The sequence below is a fragment of the Cervus canadensis genome, chromosome 13 (genome assembly GCF_019320065.1).
Source record: "Cervus canadensis isolate Bull #8, Minnesota chromosome 13, ASM1932006v1, whole genome shotgun sequence".
Taxonomy (NCBI): Eukaryota; Metazoa; Chordata; class Mammalia; order Artiodactyla; family Cervidae; genus Cervus; species Cervus canadensis.
The window spans coordinates 65,548,054-65,574,663 of NC_057398.1; the positions used below are offsets into that span (position 1 = coordinate 65,548,054).

Genomic DNA, 26,610 nt, shown 5'->3' on the forward strand with positions numbered 1-26,610 from the left:
GTTCAGTGAAATAGTCTGTGAAACTGCCACTCATTCAGAGTGTTACTTTCAGAAACTTCCTGCCTGCTTTCTGCACCCAAACGATGAGAAAGAGGAGTCATTCCTGAATTCCAGGCTGGGTGCCTGGAGAGAGTCTCAAATGTTCTAAGCTGGGTAAGGAACTGCATAGCTAGAAGCCAGTGAAAATGACTGCATTCAGCAAACGACCTGGATGTTTCCCAACTAATCCAAACCTCACCCTTTATTTCCTGCAACATTGCTACATCTATTCAGATTCTGACTTCCTGAAGTCTGTCTGCCTTTTCTACTCCCACACCTACCGTTTCGGCTTGACATATTCATTTCCCTGGGCTTAAACCTCAAAATCATAAAATACACATAAAGATAAACTTCTACATCATTAGGCTCCTAATTACTTTAAGAAACACTCCATCAACCACAGCCTGCTCTTCTTTCCTACTGTTTTATTTAGCATTCTTCCACCCCGCCTCTGTTTCTCTCCCCCATCACCCTACTCCTCTGCCGCCCCCCGACACACACATTTACATCAGACATAGGACAGGGACACTGGTAATCTCACCACCCTTTAAATTCACCAGTCCTCATCTGCAGCGCTGGGCTGTTTAGATTTTAACAGGTGTTTTAACAAACTGGAGAATAATGGGAAGTCCCACAACTACCCTGTGAGGACCAGTTGAAAGAACTAGAAAGACTTAACTAGAAAACAGGCCTCTTTAGATCTTTCCCTTGTTTTAAGTCTCTAGTAATTTGACTGCTCCAGATTGATTTTAATAGTTCTTGATAGTTTGATAGCAAGTGTTTGCTGTGGTAGCCGACTTGCTGGCATTCAGTTCCCTGTCTTTTTTAAAGGGGGTATTTTAACTTTAAGCTATACATTTTCTAAAACTAGGAAAATGAATGGGGAACAAAAAAGGTTGACTACTACACTGAAGATTTCATGGAGCTATGGCTTCCAATCATCTGATCATTTCAGATGGGCTGACAATGTTAGATAAAACCTCTTTATCAGCAATGCATTGCACCCCACAGCACTAATTTCCATAGTCGACAAAACCTCTCTTTGCATAGATATGTATGTAAAAACAGAACATTCAGTACAGAGGCCAGAGTGCCATCGAAGGTAATTATAGGGACAGTAAAGTTCTTATACGCCAGCAAAAACGCTGGGTGTTTCAGGGAATTTCAGAATCTGATTTCAAAAGGATCATACAGGGAGGAAATAAAGTTTAGCATGGTGGACTCCTCTACAGCATATATTTGTAAGTATGACATTCTGTAAAATAGTTGAATACAATGATGTTTGCTTGATATAAATGACTATTGGATGTTTATTTCAACAGCAAAAGTGTTAGCAGTTTCCTTCTATGGAAACAAAGAAGCAAACCTGTAAACACACATTTGTGTGGCCTAGGTTTTGAATACTTAAAACTTAAAGTGATATGTGTATAAATGAAGCTTCTAACTTGAGCAGTAAAGGAAATATTACAGTTTTAAAGTATGGTCTTTCATTTTATGTGTTTTTTTGAGTGAATGTGTGTATATGTTTAGATAAAGACATAAAGTCAGGTATTTCAAAATTGTTTGTTTCAAAAACCATGCATTACTAAATGATTAGTTCCATCATATAATAAGCTGTACTGATTCCAGGTGTAGGTTGTTAGTTTCTAAAAACCATTAACTTGATTTTATGAAATTTCTTCATTCTTTAATGTTATGCCTAAGCACAACTACACATATTACTTTTTTTAAAAAAGGCAACAATTTTGTGTGCTGTGGCAAACAAAATCTCACTGAGATAAAAAATTTTCTAAATCTTATATGACATGTTACACTGTAAAATAAATGCATTTAAATGCCAAAACAACTTATGAACAGAAAGACTATCAGGATAATAAAAATGTTTTTAAATATGTTAAAAGCCTCCATTTAAGAAAATGTACTTATTTTCCTATTAGTTTGAGAAATTTCATTTAAGCATTAGAGGAAATTGAATCTATTCCTGGCATATTATATATCTTTCTTAATAGTAATGTATTTAAAACCACTATACAAATTCAATCTCATAGATAAAAAATAGTCTTTCTTTAAAATAATCAGGAAAAAAGTTGGAGGCAAAATCAAATGGAAACCTAAATTTGTTCTAAATATTCTATGCTTAGATAGCTAAAGTGCACACTAGTTTTACTCCGAGGATATTAAATAATAGGTAAATTAACACAATATTAAGTAAGAAAAAATAATTTTAATAAAGCAATGGAAAATATAAATTTTAATTTTATACTTTTACAATATATAATTATATAATTTTATACCTTTAAGTATAGGAATTTTTATAATATCAATGTATTAAACAAAAAAAAACTAAATAAGGAGTTAATAAATAAAAAATGGGGATAATCATAATCCAGTACTTACAAAGTGGAAAAAATATTTGCTTAAAATGTAAGGCAGGGTATTTATAGATATCTTTGCCAAATATGTGTTCTCGATAACTCACATGATAATTTCTTGTTTGTTTTTGTTATTATTTCATTTTTAGGTCAATGGAATGTTTCCACATATCTTACCACCAATATGAGAAAAAAATGATTATTGTTGCTGAGAAGCTTGGTGAGTTTCTCCAATTTAAATCAATTCTATACCTTCTCAGTTTAAGTCATTCTTTCACAGGAAACTCTTTTCCTTGTCAAAACAGAATTGTTGTTCTATGGAACAGTTGAGGCTCATTTTTATTTTTACCAGTAAATGACCATGTATGTTCTCATTTAAAGGTGTAATTTCACCAAAAATGCTCTTAATTGGATTTAACTATAATCAAGACAAATATGATTTATCAACAGGATATTTTAATCAAATTCTAACTGTCAAGAACTATACTTTCAATTTTCTTTAGAATTTACTCCTTTTGGGAACAAAAATATTTCTTAAAAGTTTGCAATTGTAAATAGGAAAGTGTTTCACTCTGTCACTCTATGTTTTGGTAACTCTAGACATGGATATGCTACTTAATGATAAATATTGTTGAATGCAAGACTGCAGACCTTTCTCTTTAAACCACTAGTTATTTTGGAAGTTCTTTGTCCTCACACTGTGAATTGTATTTTCTTCATTTTGTCAGATGAAGTTCCAAAGTCTGCCTTTTCTATTCTCTTTTTTTTTTTTTTCTATTCTCTTTTTAGAGGTATGAGAATTATAATTTCTGAAGTTTACCTGCTCTCCATCTTCCAGAATTTGTTTGAAATACTTTGTTTTCTGTCTCCTTGTTTAATCTCCCTTTTCCTTCATGTTTAAGCCTTATACATTCCTTCACTATAATTTTAGTAGTGTTGGTTGGAAGAAGTAATAAACTTAGAAGTTCAATCTGTTCTAGTACTAGAAACTGGGTTAAATATTTGCGCATCTATCTCCTGGTTTCAATGTCAGAGGCATCACGAGGACATGGGGAGTGTTCTGTGATGTTCCAGCAAAGTGGAGGAGCATACTGACAGTGAATCCAGCAGCAATGGAAAGGGAGAATGCAGGCATGCAAGGGACACGCAGTCCCAGGAATCTTACAAGATGAACAGCGTGATTCCAGTCACCAGGACAGTAACCAACAAGTTCCATTTCTTAATGGACTAGAAAACCAGAAAACGTCACCAAACACTGCTTTGGTGATCTAATTTTTCTATGTAAAATATATCTTCTGCATAACTCTGTCACTAAATATTTACAAAGGAAGATTACAGGGAATGTATGCTGACACATGAATAAGATTAACTGGAACAACTTACGAAGTTTGAGCTGAACTTGAAAAAGAGGAAGGAATGCAGTCTGACAATGCATGCTTCCTGTGCATGCAGAAGCCTTAGGAAATACTTTCTGAGGGGCAGGGTATAAGAAGCCGAAGGAGGATCAATCACATTAACTGGAACAGAAAGTTTGTGCATGTGTGTTTTTTTTCTAATATTTGCAGTTCCGTTTTAGAGAAAAGGAAATTAGGCAACTGAGAATTTAATTAATATACCTAAGTTCACACAGCTAGTAAGAGCCTAAACTCAAGTGCATGTCTGTCTGGCTTCAGAGCCCAGGATTACTTTAATACACCCTGTCGCCTCTCAGGAGCTGCAGGAGCCCCCTAAACGCCAGTGCACCTGAAAATTAACCTTTACTGTGCTTCTGACCTCGTGGGTGTTGCAACACTAGAACTGCTCTGCTTTTGTCAAACAGGCCCATCGAATTTTTAAAAGCAAACAGGACGACTTATCAACAGACGTGAACTTTAGATACACAGATCACCAATGTGTGCATGTAGAGCCAGTAGATCAAGCGAGGCAACAGTGAGGAATAAAAACTATGGGTAAAGTAGAGCTGGGAGCTTAAGTCCAGGCCAGTGGAAGGCAGAGACGATCAGCAACACTGACAGGAAAGGCACACGAAGGAAAGAAGTTCTCCACCATCCTCCCACTTACAAGACAGGCAGACAGTCATGGGGGGCCAGCACAGAGATGGAGAATCTTGGAACCTGGACAACATGAACACAGTTCAGGGTCTGTCTGATTTACACACAGGATCAGTTAAGCACAGCCAGTCACTGCAATTGTTTTCTCGGCCTCCATTATTTCGTGTTAATCACCTTCAGTCAGATCTGTTCTTCTGGAAAAAGACTTCTTTTCATCACACTATTATTTAAAGTCCTCAGTGAGTTTTTCCTACCATCAGAGTAGACCCAGCACTGAAGGCCATCCAGAATCCATGAGTGAACACATCCCTATAATAAACTCTCTCTTTGCTTTAATTTGCATGTATCTATATTTGCACTCAAGAGTCCTAATTTTGTCCCATCCTACAGAGATATTTAACAATCTGTCCCTTGGTCCCCCTGACAGCAGAGACTCACACAGAAAGTGAAGTCCATCAGACCACAGCACCCATAAGTTCTCGTCCCCAAACCTGCAAATACACTTAGATTTGCTCCTGCTTTCCCCACCCCTCCCAGTTACAAGGAGGGAGCAACTTCCTCCTGTGCTTCCACCAAGACGTCTCAAAGTCCAAGCTCCCACATTCTGAATCCCTCCTCCTCCTCATTTCTCAGAAACCTGAAATTCTACTGATTTTCTCTCTTTCTCCTATGTCTTCATCTGCTGTCCGTGGTTACCACGGCCAGCCTCAGGCTGAGCCACTCACAGTGTTGACTTCGTGAATGATGTCCCCAGAGATGTGTGGGTCACGATGGCCACACAGCATAGCCCTGCATCTCCATCTCCAGTATGCCTTTCTATCTACAGCTCTCAGAAGGAAGGAAGGAGAGAAGGAGGTAGGGAAAGAAGGAAGGGAGAAAGGAGGGAAAGAAAGTGCAAACAGCCTGTACAAGCAGCCCTATGTCTGTCCAGGTCTCCATTGACTCTAATATTCCTCCTTCTTCCTGCCCTTGCCACTCCACTGAAACCACTCTCCCTGGGGTTAGAGATGACCTTCTCGCTTCTGATGGACAGTTTCAGTCCTTTGCTCTCTGAATCTCTACCCAGGTCCTAAGAGTTAGCCATTTCCCCCTTTTGACAGTTCATGCCTTGGTTTCTGTGACACTCTGTTATTCTGATTTTCCTCCTGCAAGCCTCTCTTTATCAGTCTCCTTCTGAAATACACGTGTTCATTCATCTGTTTGCAGCCACCTGCTTTTTTCAGGTTACACTGTCTTCTGAACCATCTCCCCTTTTCTTTTGGCTTCTCCTCTGTGTTTTATGAAAACTGCCCATGTTTACCTTGAGGTTAAATCTCTTTTACCTGAACTTGTTTCCTTTCTTTCTCCCACCTGGAAGAGCCAATACATCGACACGTTAAGGTAATTCTTCCTCCCAAACCCCTGAAATCTATCCCTTCCCGCTATTTCTGATGCCGCCTTCCCCATCTAAGCCTGTACCGTCCCTCTCCCAGACTCCTGCAGTCACCTCCTAACTGGTCTCCCCAGTTCCACCCTTGCCAGCCTACTATCCATTCTTCCACAAAACCAATCTCAGATGTTAACACGCCTACTCCATATTTTCAAACTTTCACTGATTTCCAGCTTCTTACTATGAAACTGATGGCATGGAAAGCCTATGGTGCTTGGCTTCTCCCTCCCTAATAACTTCATCTCCTACCACACTCCTGCTGCAGTGAACACTTCAGAACCTCTTCGAGCTCCCTCCTTGCCACACTGCAGACTCACACAGTGACCACATCCTTTCATTTCCTCGGCGAGGATTTGACCCACTGGCTCCTGACCTGGACCCAAGCTGCATCTCTCCTTCACTCAGCAGTTCCTGCTCATCCCCTAGGTTCCAGCCCAGCTACCAATTCACCTCAATGCCTTCTCTCACCACCTCCAGGTCCGGTTAGGTTCTGCTCCCGTGTGTACTCATGGACCCCTATACTTTCTGTCGCAGAGTCCCCACGACACAAATTTTCACTGCCTGTGAGTGAGGATGGGAAGAGGAAAGACAGGATCTATGTAGACCCCTGGCAGCCAGAACTTGGCACATAACAAGCGTTCAACAGAGGCTACCCATGAGTCAAGAAAGACTGATATAAAACTGTTTATCCTTAACAACTCACTGTAGTTAAGTGTGAATGTATATTTAGCAAAATATTTCCAGCCCTCATTGTAAGATGTAGATTTGATTATTTTTAACAAGCGTTTGAGTGTTTTCTCAAAATCCAGAATTAAAAACTTTCTATGCAATACATTGTCAGATAAAGCCTGGGCTGACTAAACTCTACCTGAATTTTAAAGTCAAAGTTACACTGACCAGAGTGAGGAAAGTCAGGTAAGCAACGCTCCACTCAGAATTTGCTCTTAAAAAAAATCTTACTTTTTACTTGGCTATTTACAATGTTTTATTTGGTTAACTACAAAGAGACCAGCTCTTGTTCCGTATATTGAGAGATCTTCCTATAAAAATGAATTACTTGATATGAGAAGACTTGAGAGTTGGTGAATTCATTGTTGGGAGGCCCTACATGGAAAGATTTTTTTGGAAGAGCTATATATTTTTTTAAAGATGTTATTAGAGAATAGGTGGGCCAGATGGCTTCTAAAGTCACAACTCAACATGCCTATATTCCTATATTTTCAAAATTATTTATGACGTATTTATGAGTCATTTTGTTTTCATCCCTCCTTCTCATTCCCATAGTACTTGTGTTCCATTAACTTCAAGAGCCCATCCTTATTTTTATGATTAAACTTTGTGTGTTCTCTAGAAATAGACTCTAACATATAGTACTTTTAAACGACTAAATTATACTAAGTAAATGCTGCATTTCTCTAGAAAAATGAGCAGGCGGAAGTGTTGGATTTGTAAGGTGTGCAGAGATGAATCTAAGAGACCCCCTTCAAAGTAAGTCACATGTAAATTCTATTACCATTTTAATGTATATTTTTCACATGATAAGTAGGGGTATGTGTATTCAACTTCTGTCAATACATTTTGCTCAGAAAGTAAAATTTGCATTTACACATGAGCAATTCCACCAGAAGGGTAATCATGTATTACACTAAAGTTCCATTTTCCTTATTCATGGTTTACACTTGAGAATTCAGCAAGTTAATGTTTTTAGAGAGTCTATTATGAACAAATATTCTTAGATTTTTTTTAAAAGTCCTATATAGCTAAAACTTTACATGTTAAGATGAGATTCTTTGATCCAAAATATTTACATAGTTCAAGTCCTTTACCTACAAAGTGCCAAACCTTATCCCTGGTTGGAAAAGGTGAGACTGGAGGGATAACCAAATGCTCATCAAGAGTCCAGGTCTCTTCTACATTTTGTCATAACTCAAAACGCAGCTGTTTGGATGGGGCAGTGGCTACACTAAAGTGGAAAGTGTAATGCCCGAGGAGGGTAACAAACCATTTCAGTGGATTTGCTCACCTCAAAGAACCCCCAGGTGGAGGATTCCTGTGAGGTTAGCCAGGGAGCCCGACCGTTTGCCTGGAGACTCGGCTGTAGACACACGTCCCCATCACCGTGAGATCCTGGAGTGCAGGCTCCCGCCCTGAAGTGCCCAAACATCCAAAGATGCTGACCAACTACCACATTTACAGGGAATGGAGAGTCTCTGGTGGTGGGTGGGAGAAGTGGAAAGACCCAAAGCTCAGCATTTCAACTGACCAGTTGATGCTGAACTGCACAGACCTGTGTGAGAAGAAAGAGGAGAAGGCTGGCTTGGGGACAGCTTCCTTCGGGTCTGCTGATAATTTTCATAGAGCATCGCCATCAATGCTTGGCTTCCTTCTACCTGCCCTGGAGACCCACCATCAGGGAAGGTGAAGGCCAAGGAAAGAGAATTCATGTTCCTCAAAAACCAGGAGATAACGGTCACTTGATAAATGCTTTACATTCTTGACCTGACTTAATTTTCATGATAACTTTGTAGATAATAAAACTGAAGCTTGTAAATTTTAATTTAGACTAATAGCTATTGAGTCCAGCATAGGAATTAGAACCAAGGACTGTCAAGACTCCAAACTCTCCTCATTCCTCTCTGCACTACGTTGCAACGGCTCAGATGTTCCCATATCTGTTTGGTACCTGCTCTCTCTCTACCCAGAAGAAGGAGGGAGCACAGAAGTGGAGCAGGTTATCAGAGAATTCGGTAGATGAGGGAACAAATCTGATTAGGATTATTCTGATAAGGGATAATTGTAGCCATGGAAGAGCATGAAATAGGAAAAACCAGAAGCAAAACTGGGATTAAACCAAAACCAAATTTAGCTTCACAACTTTACCCCTAACCATAATCACCCTAATTGTGATGTATCTCCATAAATCTCATGCTCCTTGGAGGCACAGGAATTCCCTTGCCAACGATCACCAACACCAAACTCTGAGCTACCCCAAGACAGCAACAGCATCTCCTCCCATCATGAAGGTCGTCTTCTTTCCTACATGACGATTAGGTCTGCTTTACACCTTGCAAATACTTTTCATCTCACTGGATTGAAAAGGTTATTTTAGGCTTCTGTTTTTAGAGTTCTAATAAGAGAAGAGAACAATGAGTCAGACACCATTTCATGGAAATGTTTGTTGAAAGCGATCTCCACGGCAGTGTACTGTTAAGCCTCTGCAATGATGCAAACAGTCCATCTAGAGCTAGCAAGCGTCATCTGAAGGCTCAGAAAACAAAGGATATTGGACCATTTTAGGACTCTCAGCATTTTCCACTTCCCAGATTACTTTTTTAGCCTCTTTAATCTGCCTTTATTGTGTTAAATACCTGCTAATGCTGATGGCTGTCCCCTCAACACTGAGTACTGAGCTAACTATACCAGGTAACAGCCAATGGGCAGTGCTTGCCGGTATCTGTAGTGGCCTTTGATTAGATGCAGTCATTAAAATGAGGAAAATTAAGAATGTATCATAAACTGAATGGCAATGAATGCATTGAGTATTTTAAAGAGGGAAAATAAAATGACTCACAGGTAAGAACAGTCACTTACCAGTTCACCTCAAAAAGTCCACTAAAATGAACAGAAATGAAGTCTTGAAGCCAGTATCTTCCACGGATATTTTCAAAACTCTTCTCATGCTGTTTGGATCAAATGTAACTTGATATATCATTCAGAGTAATAAAAACTAAAACACTCAATATATTTAAAAAATCCAATAACTGACCAAGAAATATTTATACATTGTAAATACAGAGTACTAACCTTATCACATGAATGCAGGCCAATAGGCTTTGTGGATAAACTCTAAGATTCTAGTAAACACATGGGCAAACACATGGCTGGTGGCAGCAGCACAAGACCTACAATCCTTTTGAAAGCATTGGTTCTACTCCTGTTAATCTCAGAAGGAATTACCTTACCCGTGGGCATGGCAAGCCTCAATGACAGCTGGGGTGTATTTGGTTTTATTGGTAAAAAATTAGAATTTATCAAAACACTCATTGAGAATAATTACATACACTATGGAGTGCCCCCTTGTAGATTACTGCATGACCACTGCAAATGATAGTGACGATCAGTGATTATAAATTTACAGTTATAAATTATAATACTATAAATGGTTGCTAAGACAATTGTGAAGACAGAAAAGGCTGATTAAAAGGGTGTGTGTGTGTGTGTGTGTGTATATATATACACATATGTATGTGTACATGTATATATACACCCACACATACATGAAGCATGCACACATGCTCAGAATGATTACTTCTTGGTTAAAAGCACACAAACATGCCTACAACCAAAATACTAAAAAGAAATACATCAAAACATTAACAATGGCAATTTGGGGTACAGAGACTATAGATTGTAGAACACGGATTCTTTATCTTTTTAAAATTCATCTTAAAACATCTTATCAGATTTTCAAGTTTATTCTACTTTTATATTTTTATCATTCTAACCACTTAGTAAAAATAAAATGTAAAAGATCACTGGGAAACAAATTTCCATCCAAAACTATACAAAAAGAGAATACAACTATATTGTGACACTATTTTCAAGATAGCATATTTCTACTTAACAGAAAAAAAAAAAATGCTTGAGAATATTTTAGTGCAATGAGAACCTTTTACTTCTTTTCAAAGCCTTACTCTGGAAGAGGTATTACAGTGGGCCCAGTCTTTTGAAACATTGATGGCTACAAAATGTGAGTATCATGTGTATGTCACTTGTTAATAACTAGTCACTTTTATGCTTGGAGGAAAGGAGGCATTTGATGATGTACATGTGCTGCTCTTCTCACACCCTTCTAAATGGCAACTGCCAGTTAAAACAAGAAACCTGAAAATAGTTTGTCGTGTCAATCACTATTATTTTGTTTGGTGTTAATTAAAGCAAGATTAGTCACTGTCAATGTTTATTCTTCACGACTGTATGTGTAAAATCTCATGGAAATATGCTTAAATAGTAACACATACTGAAATATATTGCCTTACAGCAGTTTTCTAAAGTTATAATAAAAAAAAAAAACCCTGACAATTTGCTGTTCTCAGTGTCTTGAGAAGTAGAATAAATTTGAGTTTTGAGATGTTCTAAAACTCCTCAAAGTTTGCTTCTAACTTTATCAGTGTCTGACTGAAATGGGACTTTATATAGGTCCATATTTCGTTATATGTGTCAGCATTCAGATTGTATAAATGGAAATAAGTCCATATTTAGTTACATGTGTCAGCATTCAGATGGCATAAATGGAAATAAGTCCATATTTAGTTATATGTGTCAGCATTCAGGTCATATAAATGGAAATAAGTCCATATTTAGTTAAATGTGTCGGCATTAGTGGGTGTCAGGAAGATAAAGTCAGAGGCTCAACACAGGAAACTGAAGGAGCAGTCAACTGTTTGGTTGGGAAGTTGGGAGGCTGTAGGGAATGATAAGGGGCTTCTTAGATGGTGCAGTGGTATAGAATCCACCTGCCAATGCAGGAGATGTGGGTTTGATCCCTGGGTCGGGAAGGTCCCCTGGAGAAGGAAATGGCAACCCACTCCAGTATTCTTCCCTGGAAAACTCCACAGACAGGGGAGACTGGTGGTCTACAGCCCATGGGGTTGCAAAGAGTCGGACACAACTGAGTGACTGATCACACACACACACAGAAGAAATAAATGATAAACACAGAAGACAGGTACAAAGAACAACTAGGGGAAAGGCAAAGAAAATTCCTTTGTTTGCTGAACGTGGCAATTTTTTCAAAATGCCGTTTGTTCCCCTCAAATGTCTGCCAATGATTTATATCTCTTTTACCTGAGAGTCCCTGTTCGCCTCTCTGTGACTGTTGAATCTGTTCACACCTATTGACTGTGGAAGTGGAGTTGGCTGTGCTCCCAATTTGGGCTTCCCACGTGGTGCTCGTGGTGAAGAATCCGCCTGCCGCCAATGCAGGAGACACAAGAGACCCGGGTTCAATCCCTAAGTCGGGACGGTCCCTTGGAGTAGGAAATGCAAATCCACTCCAGTATTCTTGCCAGGGAAACCCCACGGACAGAGGAGCCTGGCGCGCTGCAGTTATTCTGGGCAGGGTACTTCCCGTCCCGGGGGCCCGCCATGCTCCTCTGACTGCAGGGCCCCACGCGGCCCGGAGACGGCTGTTGCTGCCGGGTCTGCAGGGCCACGGCGCAGGCGCGAGGCCCGGCCCCGCCTCCTGGCCCCTCAGCCAGCTGCCCGGGCTCTCGCGCCACGGCCCCGCAGGGCTGGGACCCACCGCCCCGGGCTCCGTCGTCCCCTGAGCCCGCCTGATGCAGCAGCCCTGCCTGGCGAGCAGGGAAGCCCGCACCTCCTTTCTCTGATGCTCTCGCCCCCGCCTCTCACTTTTCAGGGGGACCTCACAGTCTGTGATCCAGTTTGCCAGCATGATTGCCGATTTTAAGATAATCTTTCTGGTCAATTTTAGGACACTGGTATAGGAGGAAGAGACAAAGGTGTAAGTTCAGTTGACTACACTGATTAATCCTCTGTTAATAATTTGGAGTTCATTCCCAACCACTAGCAATCCACATGGTGCAACATTGCCAGATTAATTTCCCTCCTAGAGTTTATTATTCTTCATCTGTAGAATGGTCTGAGGTCATCTCTCCCTTCAGCACTGCTGCGCGGGTTAGATATACACCCCCCTGCTCAATGCCTGATACAGATGAGGCACATAGTGATTGAGAGTTCCCTGGTGGCTCAGACGGTACGGCGTCTGCCTACAATGTGGGAGACCCGGGTTCAATCCTTCGATCCATGGGTCGGGAAGATCCTCTGGAGAAGGCAATGGCAACCCACTCCACTACTCTTGCCTGAAAAATCCCATGGACGGAGGAGCGTGGGTCGCAAAGAGTTGGACATGATTGAGCGACTTCTCTTTCTTTCTCTTAGTAATAAAGTGCTTGTTTTGAATATCCTTCCTTTTTCTCTGCCGCCTACTCAGAAGTCCAAAATCTCCAACTTGGTTTTCAGCTCTGTACCTTACCCCAGTGTTCTTGCTAACACGTACCTCCAGCTCTGTCCCTTCACATACATGCTCTTCTGCCCCTGTGATGACTACTCCACCTTCTACATCCATGACTCCTGGTCCAGCTCTGCACTAGGCCTTCTCTGGCTCCTTTATCTACTCTGCCCATCCTTAGAGGTAACGTTCAACTGCCACTTTCTCCTCTTGGAAAACTCCTGGAAGTATTTTTTTCTCTCTCTTCTATTAGTTAATATCATTATTTACTTTGCTTCTAATTATAGCTATTTTGTGTACTGGGTTTTTTCCCATATCCCCTTTCTCACTAGATTATAAATTCCTAGGAGCACAGATCACTTCTCATTCACCTTTCATCTTTCCTCTCAGAGGCTGAAAGCATGCTTTGTACCTAATGGGCAGGCAATAAATGTTTAATGAATAAATAGGAGGCAAATGCTACTAAGAAAAGATCAAAACACCAAACTATATTATGTAAGAGTTTCTGTGCCAGTCTTTTCAGCCTTATAAACAAAGTAAACGAAGTTAATTACTTGGAAAAAAAATTTCAAGTGGGATCTTGGCTAGACTTAGCAATTTCGAGATCTAGCATCATGAGGCTAAGTCTAAAGAAAAGACAAGCACAGGGAGACAGCATACTGCTCTTTACAGAAATCACCAAAATAGGGTAGGAATCTTACCAGAAATTGAATTCCTGTGAAATTCACATACAAACTCAAAAATCACACAATTAAAAGTTGAAAAAACAAATCATTTTCTAAGACATGCAATTACAAAGATAAAACTAAGAATATAAACATTAAATGTGCCAGAGAATAGAGTGTGTTTACATTAACCAAGGACAGGAATAAAATGCTTCCTCTAGCTAAGACATGCAGATGCCTCCATACAGATTAAAAGACAGTTTCTAACAACATGTAGTTCAGAAATCCACAGGGCAAAGTTTCTTGCAAGGGGCAAATTTTGAGCTGAGATGTAAATGACTCAAATTTTTGTTATTTGATAAAGTTTTGACTCTAAGTATGTTAAAGATAGGGAACAGTTTTAGAAGAAGTAAAGACTAATACTTTGGCTACCTGATGTGAAGAGCTGACTCATTTGAAAAGACCCTGAGGCTGGGAAAGATTGAGGTCAGGAGAAGGGGACGACAGAGGATGAGATGGTTGGATGGCATCACCGACACAATGGACAAGAGTTTGGGTAAACTCCAGGAGTTGGTGATGGACAGGAAGGCCTGGCATGCTGCAGTTCACGGGGTCACAAAGAGTCGGACACGACTGAGTGACTGAACTGAACTGAAAGACTAATGAGTGCTTCTTTCAATGAAGGTGTAGGATTCCTCAGGATTTGCTGTGAAAACTGGTCTCATTAAAAAATCTCCACAATGAATTAAATAGAAAGTACCCTTCAAAAGATGATAGAAAGTCCTTCAAGTTTCCAAACATCAACAATTTTATGAAAAAAAAAATAAATTATTTTCAAATGGGCATAAAAGTAGTAATAACTTTTTGAACGGGTCAGGAAAAAAACTGTCTGAGCTATTACTCATTGCCCTATAAAAATACCTGAGTATTATCAAAGATTTTTCCTTGAGTGAGGCTTACCTAAAATATGTCATGGCACCCCAAACTATTATCAGAGTGAGAGGCATCACTAAGATGTAAAGTAGAAGGAAAACCCTGTGGGTATTTCTGAAGGCTAAATCCAGTAGAACTAGAAAAGACACAGAAATGTACATTTGAAAAGACCAGGGGGCCAATGATCACTTTGCTTAATCAAAGTTTTTATTATTATTTTGATTAAAATGTTAGAAAAGAGTGCAGAAGGCTCATACAAATATTTACTGACCAAATCTCAAAAGATGAGGATAGAGGTTTATTTATGTTTCTTTATGTTTGAGTAAACATAAATAAAAATAAGTTTAAAACTGCGACTAATGCCCTTGGATGAGTCATTCAATCCAGGCACCAGGGAGAGGCCCAGAGGGTCACTGTGCTCAGCTCATGTGCACCCTCTAGAGGGAGGAGAGAGGCAAACAGGCAAGCCAATTAATAGATAAATTAATTCCAGAAAGCAGTTAAGTGCTTTGAAGAAAATAAGCCAGGCTGTATGACAAAGAAAGGCAGGAGTAAGAAGGAAATTCAATGACATGATTAGAGACAAACTGTGGGACGGTGTAAAGCTTTGAGCTAAGAATTGAATGACAAGGAGTGGCCAGTAGCACTGGGGTCAGAGAAACTCAAGCAGAAGACAGGCCCTGAGGTGTGAGTGAGGTTAGCACCTTAAATCAACCAAGAGAAATTTAGTAGGATAGGAGACCAAGGCCTTACAGGCCACATGAACAACTTTAAACAGCAGAGTAATGAGCATTAATGTACTTTTACAAATACCCTTTTGGGGGGGGTGCGGGTAGGTAAGGGAGGAAAGGGTATTAACAGGTACAAATTTCTAGGTATAAAATACGCAAGATACAAGGATGCAATGTACAACACAGGGAATATTACCAATATTTTATGATAACTTGATACAGAGTACAATCTATAAAAATATCAAATCATTATGTTTTATCCCTGACAGTAATATAACAAGTCAATTAAAAAGTTAATAAAAGTACCCACTGGTTCTCTTCTTAAGAAAGAAAGCTGAGAGACTAGTTAGAAGGCTATTTCAATAAACCAGCTAGGACTGGAATTCAGTGGGGAAGACAAAACGAGGAGTAATTAGCATATAGATGTTAATCAAAGCCACAGGGCTATGAGATCACTTAGAGGGAGAGTTCAGACAGGTAAGCAGAGATCCAGACGTGGAGCTTAGGTGCACAGGAATATTTCCAAATCCAGAGATGAGCAGGGGTTTGTGAAGGAGATGGAAAAGAAGGGTCAGGCAAGTGGAGGGTGACCAGGGTGGCTTATCTTCACTGGAGGCAAAGAAGAGAGCACTTCTGGAGGTGTGCACTGTCTGAGGCTGCAGGGAGTCAGGGAAGAGGCAGAAGGAAGGGTGACCACAGGGAGTGGCAACATGGAGATCAATGGTGCCCTGACCAGAGCAGTCTGGGGGTTGTTACTGGTTTTACTTGGGAAATAGAGCAGCACATTTGTAGATGACGGCAACCTTTAGTGAGGAAGAAACAGATGGCATAGAACAGAGGGGGGCGCCATTGTAAGAGTGAAGGAGAAACAGAAGGTAACCGAGAAAGCAGTTAGGTAGGAGCCACAAAAGAATTGTTTGGCCAACCCAAAAAGGAGCTGGGATCCTTCCTCTCGGGAAGAGAGTTAGAAAGGGCAGGTACAGTGGAGGGGGCTTGGTTGATTTGCTGGAGGGAAGATAAGGGAACCTCCACCTGATTAAACGTGTGTTCTCAGCTAAGTCTGAGGCAGCAAACGGAGGAGAGGAAGAGTTGGCATTTTAAAAGGGTCAGTTCAGCTCAGTCGCTCAGTCGTGCCCGACTCTTTGTGACCCCATGGACTGCTGCACACCAGGCTTCGCTGTCCATCACCAACTCCCGGAGTTTGCTCAAACTCATGTCCATCGAGTAGGTGATGCCATCCAACCATCTCATCCTCCGTCGTCCCCTTCTCCTCCTGTCTTCAATCTTACACAGCATCAGGGTCTTTTCTAATAAGTCAGTTCTTCGCATCAGGTGGCCAAAGTATTGGAGTTTCAGCTTCAGCATCAGTCCTTCCAATGAATATTCAGGACTGATTTCCTTTAGGATGGACTTGTTGGATCTCCTTGCAATCAAGGGACTCTCAAGAGTCTTCAATACCACAGTTCAAAAGCATCAGTTTAAAAGGGTAGGAAATCGTTTCTCAAGATTTTGGAGAGGCACAATATTAGCAGAAGATAGCAGGATGACTATCACTAAGGGTGATACTGAGTGCCCATCTTAAAATTTTCAGCTATGATTTCAAGCGAGAAAGCACGTTGTGTATTTTTCCTTGGCCTGTTGCCGTTCACTCGGGCACAAGCACAAGAATAGACACGGAGGTAAGCACTTTTGCATCAGCATGAGTTCTGACTCTGAATTAAGATGGCATCAATCTTAATTTTGGTCAGAATCATCCTTAAATGTATTGAATGCTTCCCTCGGTTTCTCACTGGTTACAGCCACCGAGGACAGCCTTGGGAATGCCAGGTGGAAAGTGCAGGCTTATCGCAGGGCTTGGAGGCACAGTAGCTGCTCCACACCGTAAAGGCCTGTGCTGCTGGGGAAGCTTCATCACGGCAGAGGGTGGACACTGCAAGTCACTGAGGGACACCGTCCTCCCTCCTGGTGTCCCCTCAGCTCTCCACATCTGTGCTGCTCCCTGGGGACCGGCAGTTTCCTACACCATCCTTTATCCTCTGCTTCGCTACCCAGTGTGGTTGCCAAAGGTCTCCCTCCTCAAGTTCATACTCCCGATGCTGCCACGCCCAGTCCTTCCTGCTTGGCACTTCTGTTTTCTTTAACTTCTCATGCAAATCCTCACCTTGCAGGGAAAACAATCGAACAAAACCTGGCCTTTTCTAGACCTCGCTGTTCGGTCAGTACATCTTCTATCTCTCTCAATAAACCAAAAGTAGCAACAGTGCCTCCTATAAGCCTCTGGTCTTTAGTGCTTCCTGGATGCTGAATAATTAGAGGCGGTCTCTTTACTTTTCCAAACCTATAGAGAGTCTCTTTAAAATACAGACGCATGAGGGATCCAAAAGCCTGGATGGGCCAACATTTTCTTACTGGGACCAACATTTCCTTATCTGCTATCTGTGACGCAGCAGGTCAGCACAGGGCATGCAAAGCTGAGGGCGCTGCAGTCCTCCTTCTCAAGGGGCTGGCAGGTGAGGCGCGAGGGAGAAGTAACCCAGCAACCAGACAGACCCTGACACAGATGGAGATGGAATGAGAGTGAAAATAAGCGTGGGTGATGTGCTGTTTGTCAAATGACAGGAAGTACCTATCCAACCTCCTGGAGGGACAGGGGCTCCAGAGAGATTTCTTTTCAGAAACTGAGATACCGAACTTGGTCTGAGATCAGCGTACAAAGCCCGCGTAGGCAGCAGCCTGGTGGTCACACACTAGCTGGCCAGGAACAGCAGGGCCCACATCAGGATGGTGTGCAGGGGTGACAAGAGGCTGGAGAGGCGGGGACTCACCATGAGAGCAATGGGAGAGGCCGAAGGCTGTGAATAACAGGTCATGGCCAGATGTTTGTCTCAGAGATTTTTCTCTAATAAAAGTGCAGAAAAGACTGAAAGCAGATCAGATGGGTGAACTTAGACTTTTTAAGATTAGAGAGTTTACAAATATTCTCCTCAAATCATAAACAAAAGTAACATATAAAAGTAAACAGAAGATAATGCCATAAATAAAACAGATAGTATCTTTAATATACAAAAAGACCTAGAAATTCAAGAATACACTAACAGTGCAAAAGAAAAGTAGATGAAAGATTTGAAATTCACAGAAAGAAAAGAAATGATCTGGAAGAAAGAAAACATGCTTAAGCATTAATTTTTTTTTTTTTTGGAGTAGTTTTTGCCATACATTGACATGAATCAGCCATGGATTTACATGTGTTCCCCATCCTGATCCCCCCCCTCCCGCCTCCCTCTCCATCCCATCCCTCTGGGTCTTCCCAGTGCACCAGCTCTGAGCACTTGTCTTATGCATCCAACCTGGGCTGGTGATCTGTTTCACCCTTGATAGTACACTTGTTTCAATGCTGTTCTCTCAGAACATCCCACCCTCGCCTTCTCCCATCTGTTCTGTACATCTGTGTCTCTTTTTCTGTTTTGCATATAGGGTTATTGTTACCATCTTTTTAAATTCCATATATATGCGTTAACATTTTAAAATACAAATTTAAGTAATTGCAAGTCACTGGTTTTACACAATCTGATTGGAATGGAAGGAGTGAGTAGACATGTCAACACTGCTGTTACAAATGAAAAATAATGAAATCTTTCTGAAAGAAATGTTAGAATAGGTATCAGGAATCTCCAAAAATATTACATCATCAATCTAGTAATTCCACTCTTTCAATTCTAAGGAAATAATTAGAGGTGTAAAGATTTATAATCCAAAATGTTCAACTGTAGTACAGTTACAACATATACAGGGTAAATAATCTAAACGTTCAGTAATGACAACTTGGCTAAATATAATATAGTGCAGCGGCCCCTGCAGTACCATTGCAACCTTTAAGAGTTCAGTTCAGTCACTGAGGAAGGCTTTCTCATCTCTCCTTGCTTTTCTTTGGAACTCTGCATTCACTGGGTATATCTCTCCTTTTCTCCTTTGCCTTTAGCTTCTCTTCTTTTCTCACCTATTTGTAAGGCCTCCTCAGACAACCAATGAGTCAGTTCTTTGCATCAGGTGGCCAAAGTATTGAAGTTTCAGCTTCAGCATCAGTCCTTCCAATGAATATTCAGGACTAATTTGCTTAAGGATGGACTGGTGGGATCTCCTTGCAGTCCAAGGGAGTTCTCCAACACCACAGTTCAAAAGCATCAATTTTTCAGCACTCAGCTTTCTTTTGGTCCAACTTCACATCCATACATGACTACTGCAAAAACTATAGCTTTGACTACAAGGACCTTTGTTGGCAAAGTAATGCCTCTGCTTCTTAATATGTTGTCTAGGTTGGTCATTGCTTTTCTTCTAAGGAGCAAGTGTCTTTTAATTTTAAGAGTAAACAGGAGAAAAAAAGGAGCAAACAAGAGAAAGTGTTTGCAAGAATGATACAAAATTGCTTTCACTGTAAATGCCAGTAAGGTAATTTGAGAGTGTGTCTGTATTTGTGAAGATGAATGAATACTGTTTAAATAGAAAGTTAAACATGAGCAAAAGACTAAAAGAGCAAAAGGAAGTATATCAAGTTGTTAAATTCTCTATTTAAAAACCATTTAATAGTACTTTAAGTTCTTTTGCTATACAATAATACAGCAAAGAGAAGTTAGGAGAAAAACCAGAAATGATTAATGTCATATAAGTCAAATCAGAGAATTTTAATAAAACAGACTTATTTTAAAACTTCATGCAGAGGCTGGTAGAATTATGGAGCTCATTTTCCCTGGTGGTTTATATCAAAAATAAAATGGATTCAATATTGCTTTAGAAACATTTCTGATGGCAGACAGCCACACAGCTCACTCTTAGGATTTAATGTATGCCATGAGCCTTGCCACCTTGCAGAAAATGGTCCTGGGATAGATGGGCCACCATTCTGACCCAGACAAGAGCAATGTCACGTTTCCTTCTTACATGGAGATACCAGCATGTGTCACCTTGTGTATCATGGAAATACTAATTGTGGTGACTAATATATGAAGAACACAATGCTGCTGCTAAGTCGCTTCAGTTGTGTCCGACTCTGTGCAACCCCATAGACGGCAGCCCACCAGGCTCCCCCGTCCCTGGGATTCTCCAGGCAAGAGCACTGCAGTGGGTGCCATTGCCTTCTCCAAAGAACACACTAGGGAGCACCAAAGGCACTGCTCTCATTCTTCAAGGAAAACAGTGTACACTACGTGTGAGATGAACCCAGTTCTTCCACCTTCTGAGTTTAATGAGCAGTTCTGCTGTGCATCCCTGTTACCCTGCTCAAGCAGAATCAAGGTCTCTGCTCAGAATGGAGGAGAACGAGCCACGCAGAGCTGCCTCACCTGATTTGGGAGAGGCTTTCCCACCTTGTAATCCTCTTGTTGTAGAGTCAGTGGAAAGGCTAAAGTGAGCATCTCAGGTCTGACTTTAATAATAGCTTGGATTCCTGGAACTCTTTTGCACAAATGCATTGTAGGCTGCTTAACTTGCCTAACACAAAAAAACTGTCATATTTAAGACAAAATCCCATAAAACATACCCATCATGTGTGCACTTGCTGTACACATCAGTCATATCAGAAATCTCAGACAAGTTCAAGTGGTCCCAGTCAGCTTTCACTAGGTTATGATATAGTAACACATGGTATGCAAACTCCCTGATTTATTACAAGAGAAATGCCTTTCTTGTGCACACTACACAGGGACTGGGGTCGACTGTAGCTCTGGTGCAGGTCTTTACTCTGGCCTTCAGACTAAAGGAGCAGCTCTCCCAGAATGTGTCCTGCTCACAGTGGGGAGAGGAGCAGTGGTGGGACCTCCAGATGGTCCCTGAGCTTTCTGTCTGACCCGCCCATGGCACTGTGCATCCCTGAAACAAGTTCAGTGAGCAAGGCTGATACAAATGGGACATGAAAGAACAATTCTCCTACAAGAAGGGCAGGGATAATTGAGAACAATACCACCATCTACCACATTAGGTAGCTATAGAAAAATACATGTGGTTTCATCAGCAGGGGACTTGAGAATATTGAGAATTGTTAAACTACTTGGCTGGCCCCAAAAGACCCTTCCTGGGCTCAATCAGAAGGGAAGTTAAGGAAGACACAGATGCATGCAAGTTCTAGAATAAACTTTTCACTATAAAATGAAGCTAAACATAAAGACAAACACAAATTCAGAATACTATAACGCGGAATCTCATACTGGTTTCCAAATTATCCCCCCACCCTACCCCATCCACTCAACCCATGCAACCAGCCTGGTGGCTAAGTCTTTCCAGGGTCTGTAGATTTCATCTGGCAGCTCGTTTTTCCCCTATTCCCCAACTCGTTTATTTTAGGATCCTGTTTTCTGTTCCTAATGGAGCACTCAGTCAAAATTTCTCCAAGTATAAATAATTGCTTTTTATTTTCTTAAATAGAATTCTAGTTCTTTCAATGCATACTGCAAATTATTGGCTTCCAGCTTTACTTGTTAGGCCAGAAATGGTTTTCTATTTTGATTTGTTTCGTTTCATGATGTGCCTACCCATTCAGCTCTTTCTCCAACAGGAATGCCAATTGCTACATCTGTATTCTCTGAGCCCACTTTTCTGTGCCTGTGATGAGGTTAGGCACATCTTAAAGTAAATTGCTGTGAAAATAAATGTTCTTGTTTTAAGTTTAAGGTAAAACATATTCCTCATTGGGTAGAAATATTGAATCCCATATCCTTTCCTGTGTTACATTTTTATATATGCCCTACCCCCATCTCATCTGTCCTCTCAATTCAAACATGCTTCTTTTGAACCATCTTCCACTCAATGTTCTGAAGGCTACACTTGCTTCCATAATAATAATGAACTAAGCTCTAATTTTGTGTCTTCCTAGGATAGCACATTTCTTGCAGATCACCAACTTTCCTGAACCCTAAAGCTTCCTCAGAAGGCATTATTAAAATCTGTCTCCATTTGAGTTTTTCTGGTGAACACAAAATACCTTCATTGTCATCTTCATTTTTGTATCTGTGCTAACAAGCAGTAGAATTCAGGAGTCAAGGAGCCCGGTTTCTATGCTAGGAAACTCATTAGATCCACTGTCTCATGTGAAGATTTAGGAAAATATGATTTTACTCACCATAGCCATTCCCTCTGATTACTATTATTTCTTGTAACAGTTAATGATTGTAAGTTATTGTTCATCAAAAGCCTATGTTTCTTCATGTATTCAATGTGCCTACATACCTGTTTCTATCACTATTAATGGAAAGTTACTCCATTATCTGCATTTAGCAATTCAGTTTCTCAGATGTGCCAAGAGACTTCCTAGCCACCAAAAGAAGTTTAATGTTTTTCTCAGAGTGTTCATCTTTAATCTTCACAATACTTGATCTCATCAAAGATTCTTACTAAAGCATTAGATTTGTGAAAGCTCACTTAACTCTCTTCTTCAAACACTAGCACCCACAGAATAGTGGCTTAATGGAAAAAGTTCCTCCCACACGTCTGCGCTTATCTTCCCACTTCAGAAAAGACCAGAGCACAGGACGGCCATCTCTGGCATCAAGTGTCACTTACTGGTTGTTCTGCACATCCGCACAGTGCTGCTCTAGATTCTGGGATAGCTTCCAACACCCCATCTGAATTCCAGTCATTGCCTAGTCCTTCATTTCTGGTGTGAACCATAAACCATGAACATGAAGTTGAATTTTTCATTATCCATGCTCTCCCGCTTTAGTTGCATATGAGACACATCCCAGACTATACAGCCTGATCACTTTATCATTTTTACATGGATTGGATATTCTCTTTTCAACTTTAACATACCTGTTTAGCTTCAAACCTTGCTCTTATCCTCTAGTTTGTCTAGAGGTTTTGGATTTTTCATCTCAGTTTCATGATCAGCGCTCTGTCCACTGATTCCATTTAAGTCCTGTTTCTGGGTCCCTGTGACCTATCCCAGCCACACCAGTAGGCATCTTGCTCTGAGTTACACAGAATAAAGGGATGAAGGAATGACCCCACCACTGACTGGTGTTGTCAAAACATGCTTCCAATGCATAGAACTAAGTGAGATGTGTGATGTGTGTGTGTGTCATTATATAATATATAATATATTGTTAAATAATTTGGGGACTCTGATTCAGGCATTAGTTTTAAATTGTACTACATATTGTTCAGACTTTTTTTTATGATTTTGACCCAAGAAAATAAACTGATTTCTCCTCTACTTCTAGATGGTCCGGTGGTCTATGCAGCATACTTAAAAACAGAGCACAGTGATGAGAATATTAAATTCTGGATGGCATGTGAAACCTATAAGAAAACTGCCTCACAGTGGAGCAGAACTTCCAGAGCAAAGAAGCTTTATAAGGTTTACATCCAGCCACAGTCCCCTAGAGAGGTAACCACACCTGACTATGCCAGAAACTGGAAATCAATACCTCCCAGGAAAGCGTTAGTGTCTGTCAAGCACACATATGTGCCAGCAGTCTACACCCAGTACCTCCTATAATGCTATGAAGTCAGTAATGTTAACCTGAGTTTACAGATAAGAAACCTAAGAATCTGAAAAGTTAACTTATTAATACCTTCTCCAGTATCACACAGCAGTTAAGAGGGAAAATTAGGCCTGCCTGGCTCCAAAGCCTCTCCTCGTTAAATTTTCTTAATTCTCAGGAAAGTATAAAAAGAAGTCCTTATAAGAAGAGTTGACTCTGCTACAAGGACCTACAGATACACATACCATAGTGGTGACTTCCCTAGTAGGGTGGGCAGAGTCTGGAGCACCCCACCAGGGCTCCTGCTCTGCTTAGTTTAAAACCAGCAGATGGGTCACACTGTTATTACTGCCCATCGCTTACCACTGCAGAAAGAAAATAAAAAGGTAGGAGTGAAATAGATACACTGAGACTCCTCCTGGTGGAGAGAGAACCTGGTGGAGGAGTGAAAATTCTGATCATGAGGATGAGGACAGAGGATGGTTTATGAGATTCCTGTCTCTCAGGAGAGTCCGACATTATTGACTTGTTCCTCAAAACTCTTGTCTGGAAAATATTTGGTTTATTGAAATAACCACTTCTCTCCCCTATTTCTCTACTTCTCTTCACTTTCTTCCCATTTCAGGAGATGTTCAGTTAAATCAACATCTATGACTATTTAAGGAAGGTAAACTTTAAAATAGCACCAACTTCCCTTTCCTTTAAAAGAGGACTCCATCTCATAAACTTCCTTGTTTGCAGACTCCACTAACAAACCACTTGCATCCGCCTATGTAAGCAGTGGTTTCTGAGATTTCTCTGGTCATGGGCTTCATGTTTTGTGTGTGTGTGTGTGTGTGTTTTAATCTGGGGTGTGGAGTTGGATGTTTATTTTTTAAAAAGCAAGGAGCTTATCTCATACAAGTCTTTTAAGATGTCAATGAAAGTGCAGACAAAATTACCCTATTCCACTGAAAAGTACAGCAGGAAATAAACCTTTCCATTCTATTCTCATCTTCAATTATGCCTACTTATGCTTCACATGTAATTTCACTCTGCAGATTAACATTGACAGTTCAACAAGAGAAGCTATCATCAAAAATATTCAAGAACCCACTCAAACATGTTTTGAAGAGGCTCAAAAAATAGTGTACATGCACATGGAAAGGGATTCCTATCCCAGGTTTCTGAAGTCAGAAATGTACCAGAAACTTCTGAAGACTATTCAAGCCAACAACAATTCTTGACCACCACTCAAAAGTTTAAATTGAAGATGGTATATAGAAAGTGTTGGTTTTGTTCTTCTCATATAAAACTAAATAAATAAAATCAGAAATAGAGTAGTAAAGAAATAGAAGAAATCAAGCCATAAATTGATTTCTGGTTCTCAAATAGAAACGGATGGACTACAGAACTCTTACAACATGAATAATACAATTTATGGCATACCTATGCAGCTCACTTAATATATATGGAGAAGGAAGGTCTTTCTTCATAAACAACATATGTAACATAAATAAATAAACGTGAACAAGGGATTTTACTGTACAAATCAACTAAATGATAAAGTTTTTACTGTACAAATCAACTAAGTGGATTTTTTAATTAATGAAATTTTGCTGTCATAACGCACAGATAGTTCAGTTCTTTAAAAATTATAGCTATATGAGTTGTGTCTGTAGCATGAATGTATTCTTTAAACAGAGTGCTTGTAGTAACTTTATTAATAACTAGTAGACAAACCTGGTACTCAGAGTATAATCAATGGTATTATATCATGAGCAATATAAAAAGATGTGTTCTTTAAAGATATTTTAAAATTTTCCTGCTATTATGTGCATAACTCTACTTCTATATCATATAGATCTTCTACATGTGAAAAATTCCAAATGAGTCTAAGCTATTTAAATGTATGAATTTCCTCATTTATTTCTGTACTTATATTGCTATGGGGTAGGAAATTTGGTTCCTATATTTTGAGATTATTTTTCTCACAATGTGAATCCATCACAATCCTGAAAATCAATAAATACAAATATAAACAAAAAAGTTTATAAGTATGCTATTTTTTCAAAGACATGATCAAGTTATTTTTCCAGTTAAAAGACTGTTTTATCTGCCCTGTTATAGAAGCTTCTTAGACTCTGTCAGGAGATTCCAGAGAAAGAACTCGTATGTCTATTTGACTTGCTTTGTTCAGCACATATCAAAAGGATAAATGTGCCATAGGAATGGATAAACATTCTTTACTTTTGATCGAGAATAAGTTCCTTAAAATATTTAATACCATTTTTCCAAAGAATTAACTGTAGGAAAGTTTTGATTGAGATTTTTAGCTTTAGTAGGAAAAGTATTTCTCAGGTCTCGAATTTGATTGCAATAGCATTTATTTTAAAATGCCTGTAAACCTAAGCTGTATCACATGAAAGTAAGGGTTAACTGGAACCATTCTCATTAAACAAAGAATTATTATAACATAGAATCAATATTTAGGAGTTCATTTCTTTTTTATTATTTTTTAAAATTTATTTATTTTAATTGTAGGCTAATCACTTTACAATACTGTGGTGGTTTTTGCCATACATTGACGTGAATCAGCCACAGGTGAACATGTGTCCCCCATCCTGAACCCACCACCCACCTCCCTCCCCATCCCATTTCTCTGGGTCATTTCAGTGCATCGGCATTGAGTGCCCTGCTTCATGCATTGAACTTGGACTGGTCATCTATTCCACATATGGTAATATACACGTTTCAATGCTATGCTTTCAAACGTTCCCACCCTCACCTTCTCCCAACAGAGTCCAAAAGTCTGTTCTTTACATCTGTGTCTCTTTTGCTGTCTTGCATATAGGGTCAGCATTACCATCTTTATAAATTCCATATATATGTGTTAATATACTGTATTGG

At 40.0% G+C, this 26,610-nt stretch overlaps 1 protein-coding gene across 2 annotated transcripts; it reads left to right on the forward strand.

The window, feature by feature from the left end:
• Positions 1 to 1,049: 1,049 nt before the first annotated feature.
• Positions 1,050 to 25,749, forward strand: RGS13 (regulator of G protein signaling 13). 2 transcript variants are annotated; one of them, XM_043485644.1, is made up of 7 exons: positions 1,050 to 1,280; positions 2,561 to 2,631; positions 6,733 to 6,806; positions 7,311 to 7,379; positions 10,580 to 10,641; positions 23,458 to 23,624; positions 24,762 to 25,749. In XM_043485644.1, exons 4-7 carry the CDS (start codon positions 7,315 to 7,317, stop codon positions 24,945 to 24,947), a joined length of 480 nt encoding a protein of 159 aa, XP_043341579.1. In that variant the 5' UTR covers positions 1,050 to 1,280; positions 2,561 to 2,631; positions 6,733 to 6,806; positions 7,311 to 7,314; the 3' UTR covers positions 24,948 to 25,749. The 2 variants fall into 2 exon arrangements, with proteins under 2 accessions (XP_043341579.1, XP_043341580.1); XM_043485645.1 differs by lacking the exon at positions 6,733 to 6,806.
• Positions 25,750 to 26,610: the final 861 nt, after the last annotated feature.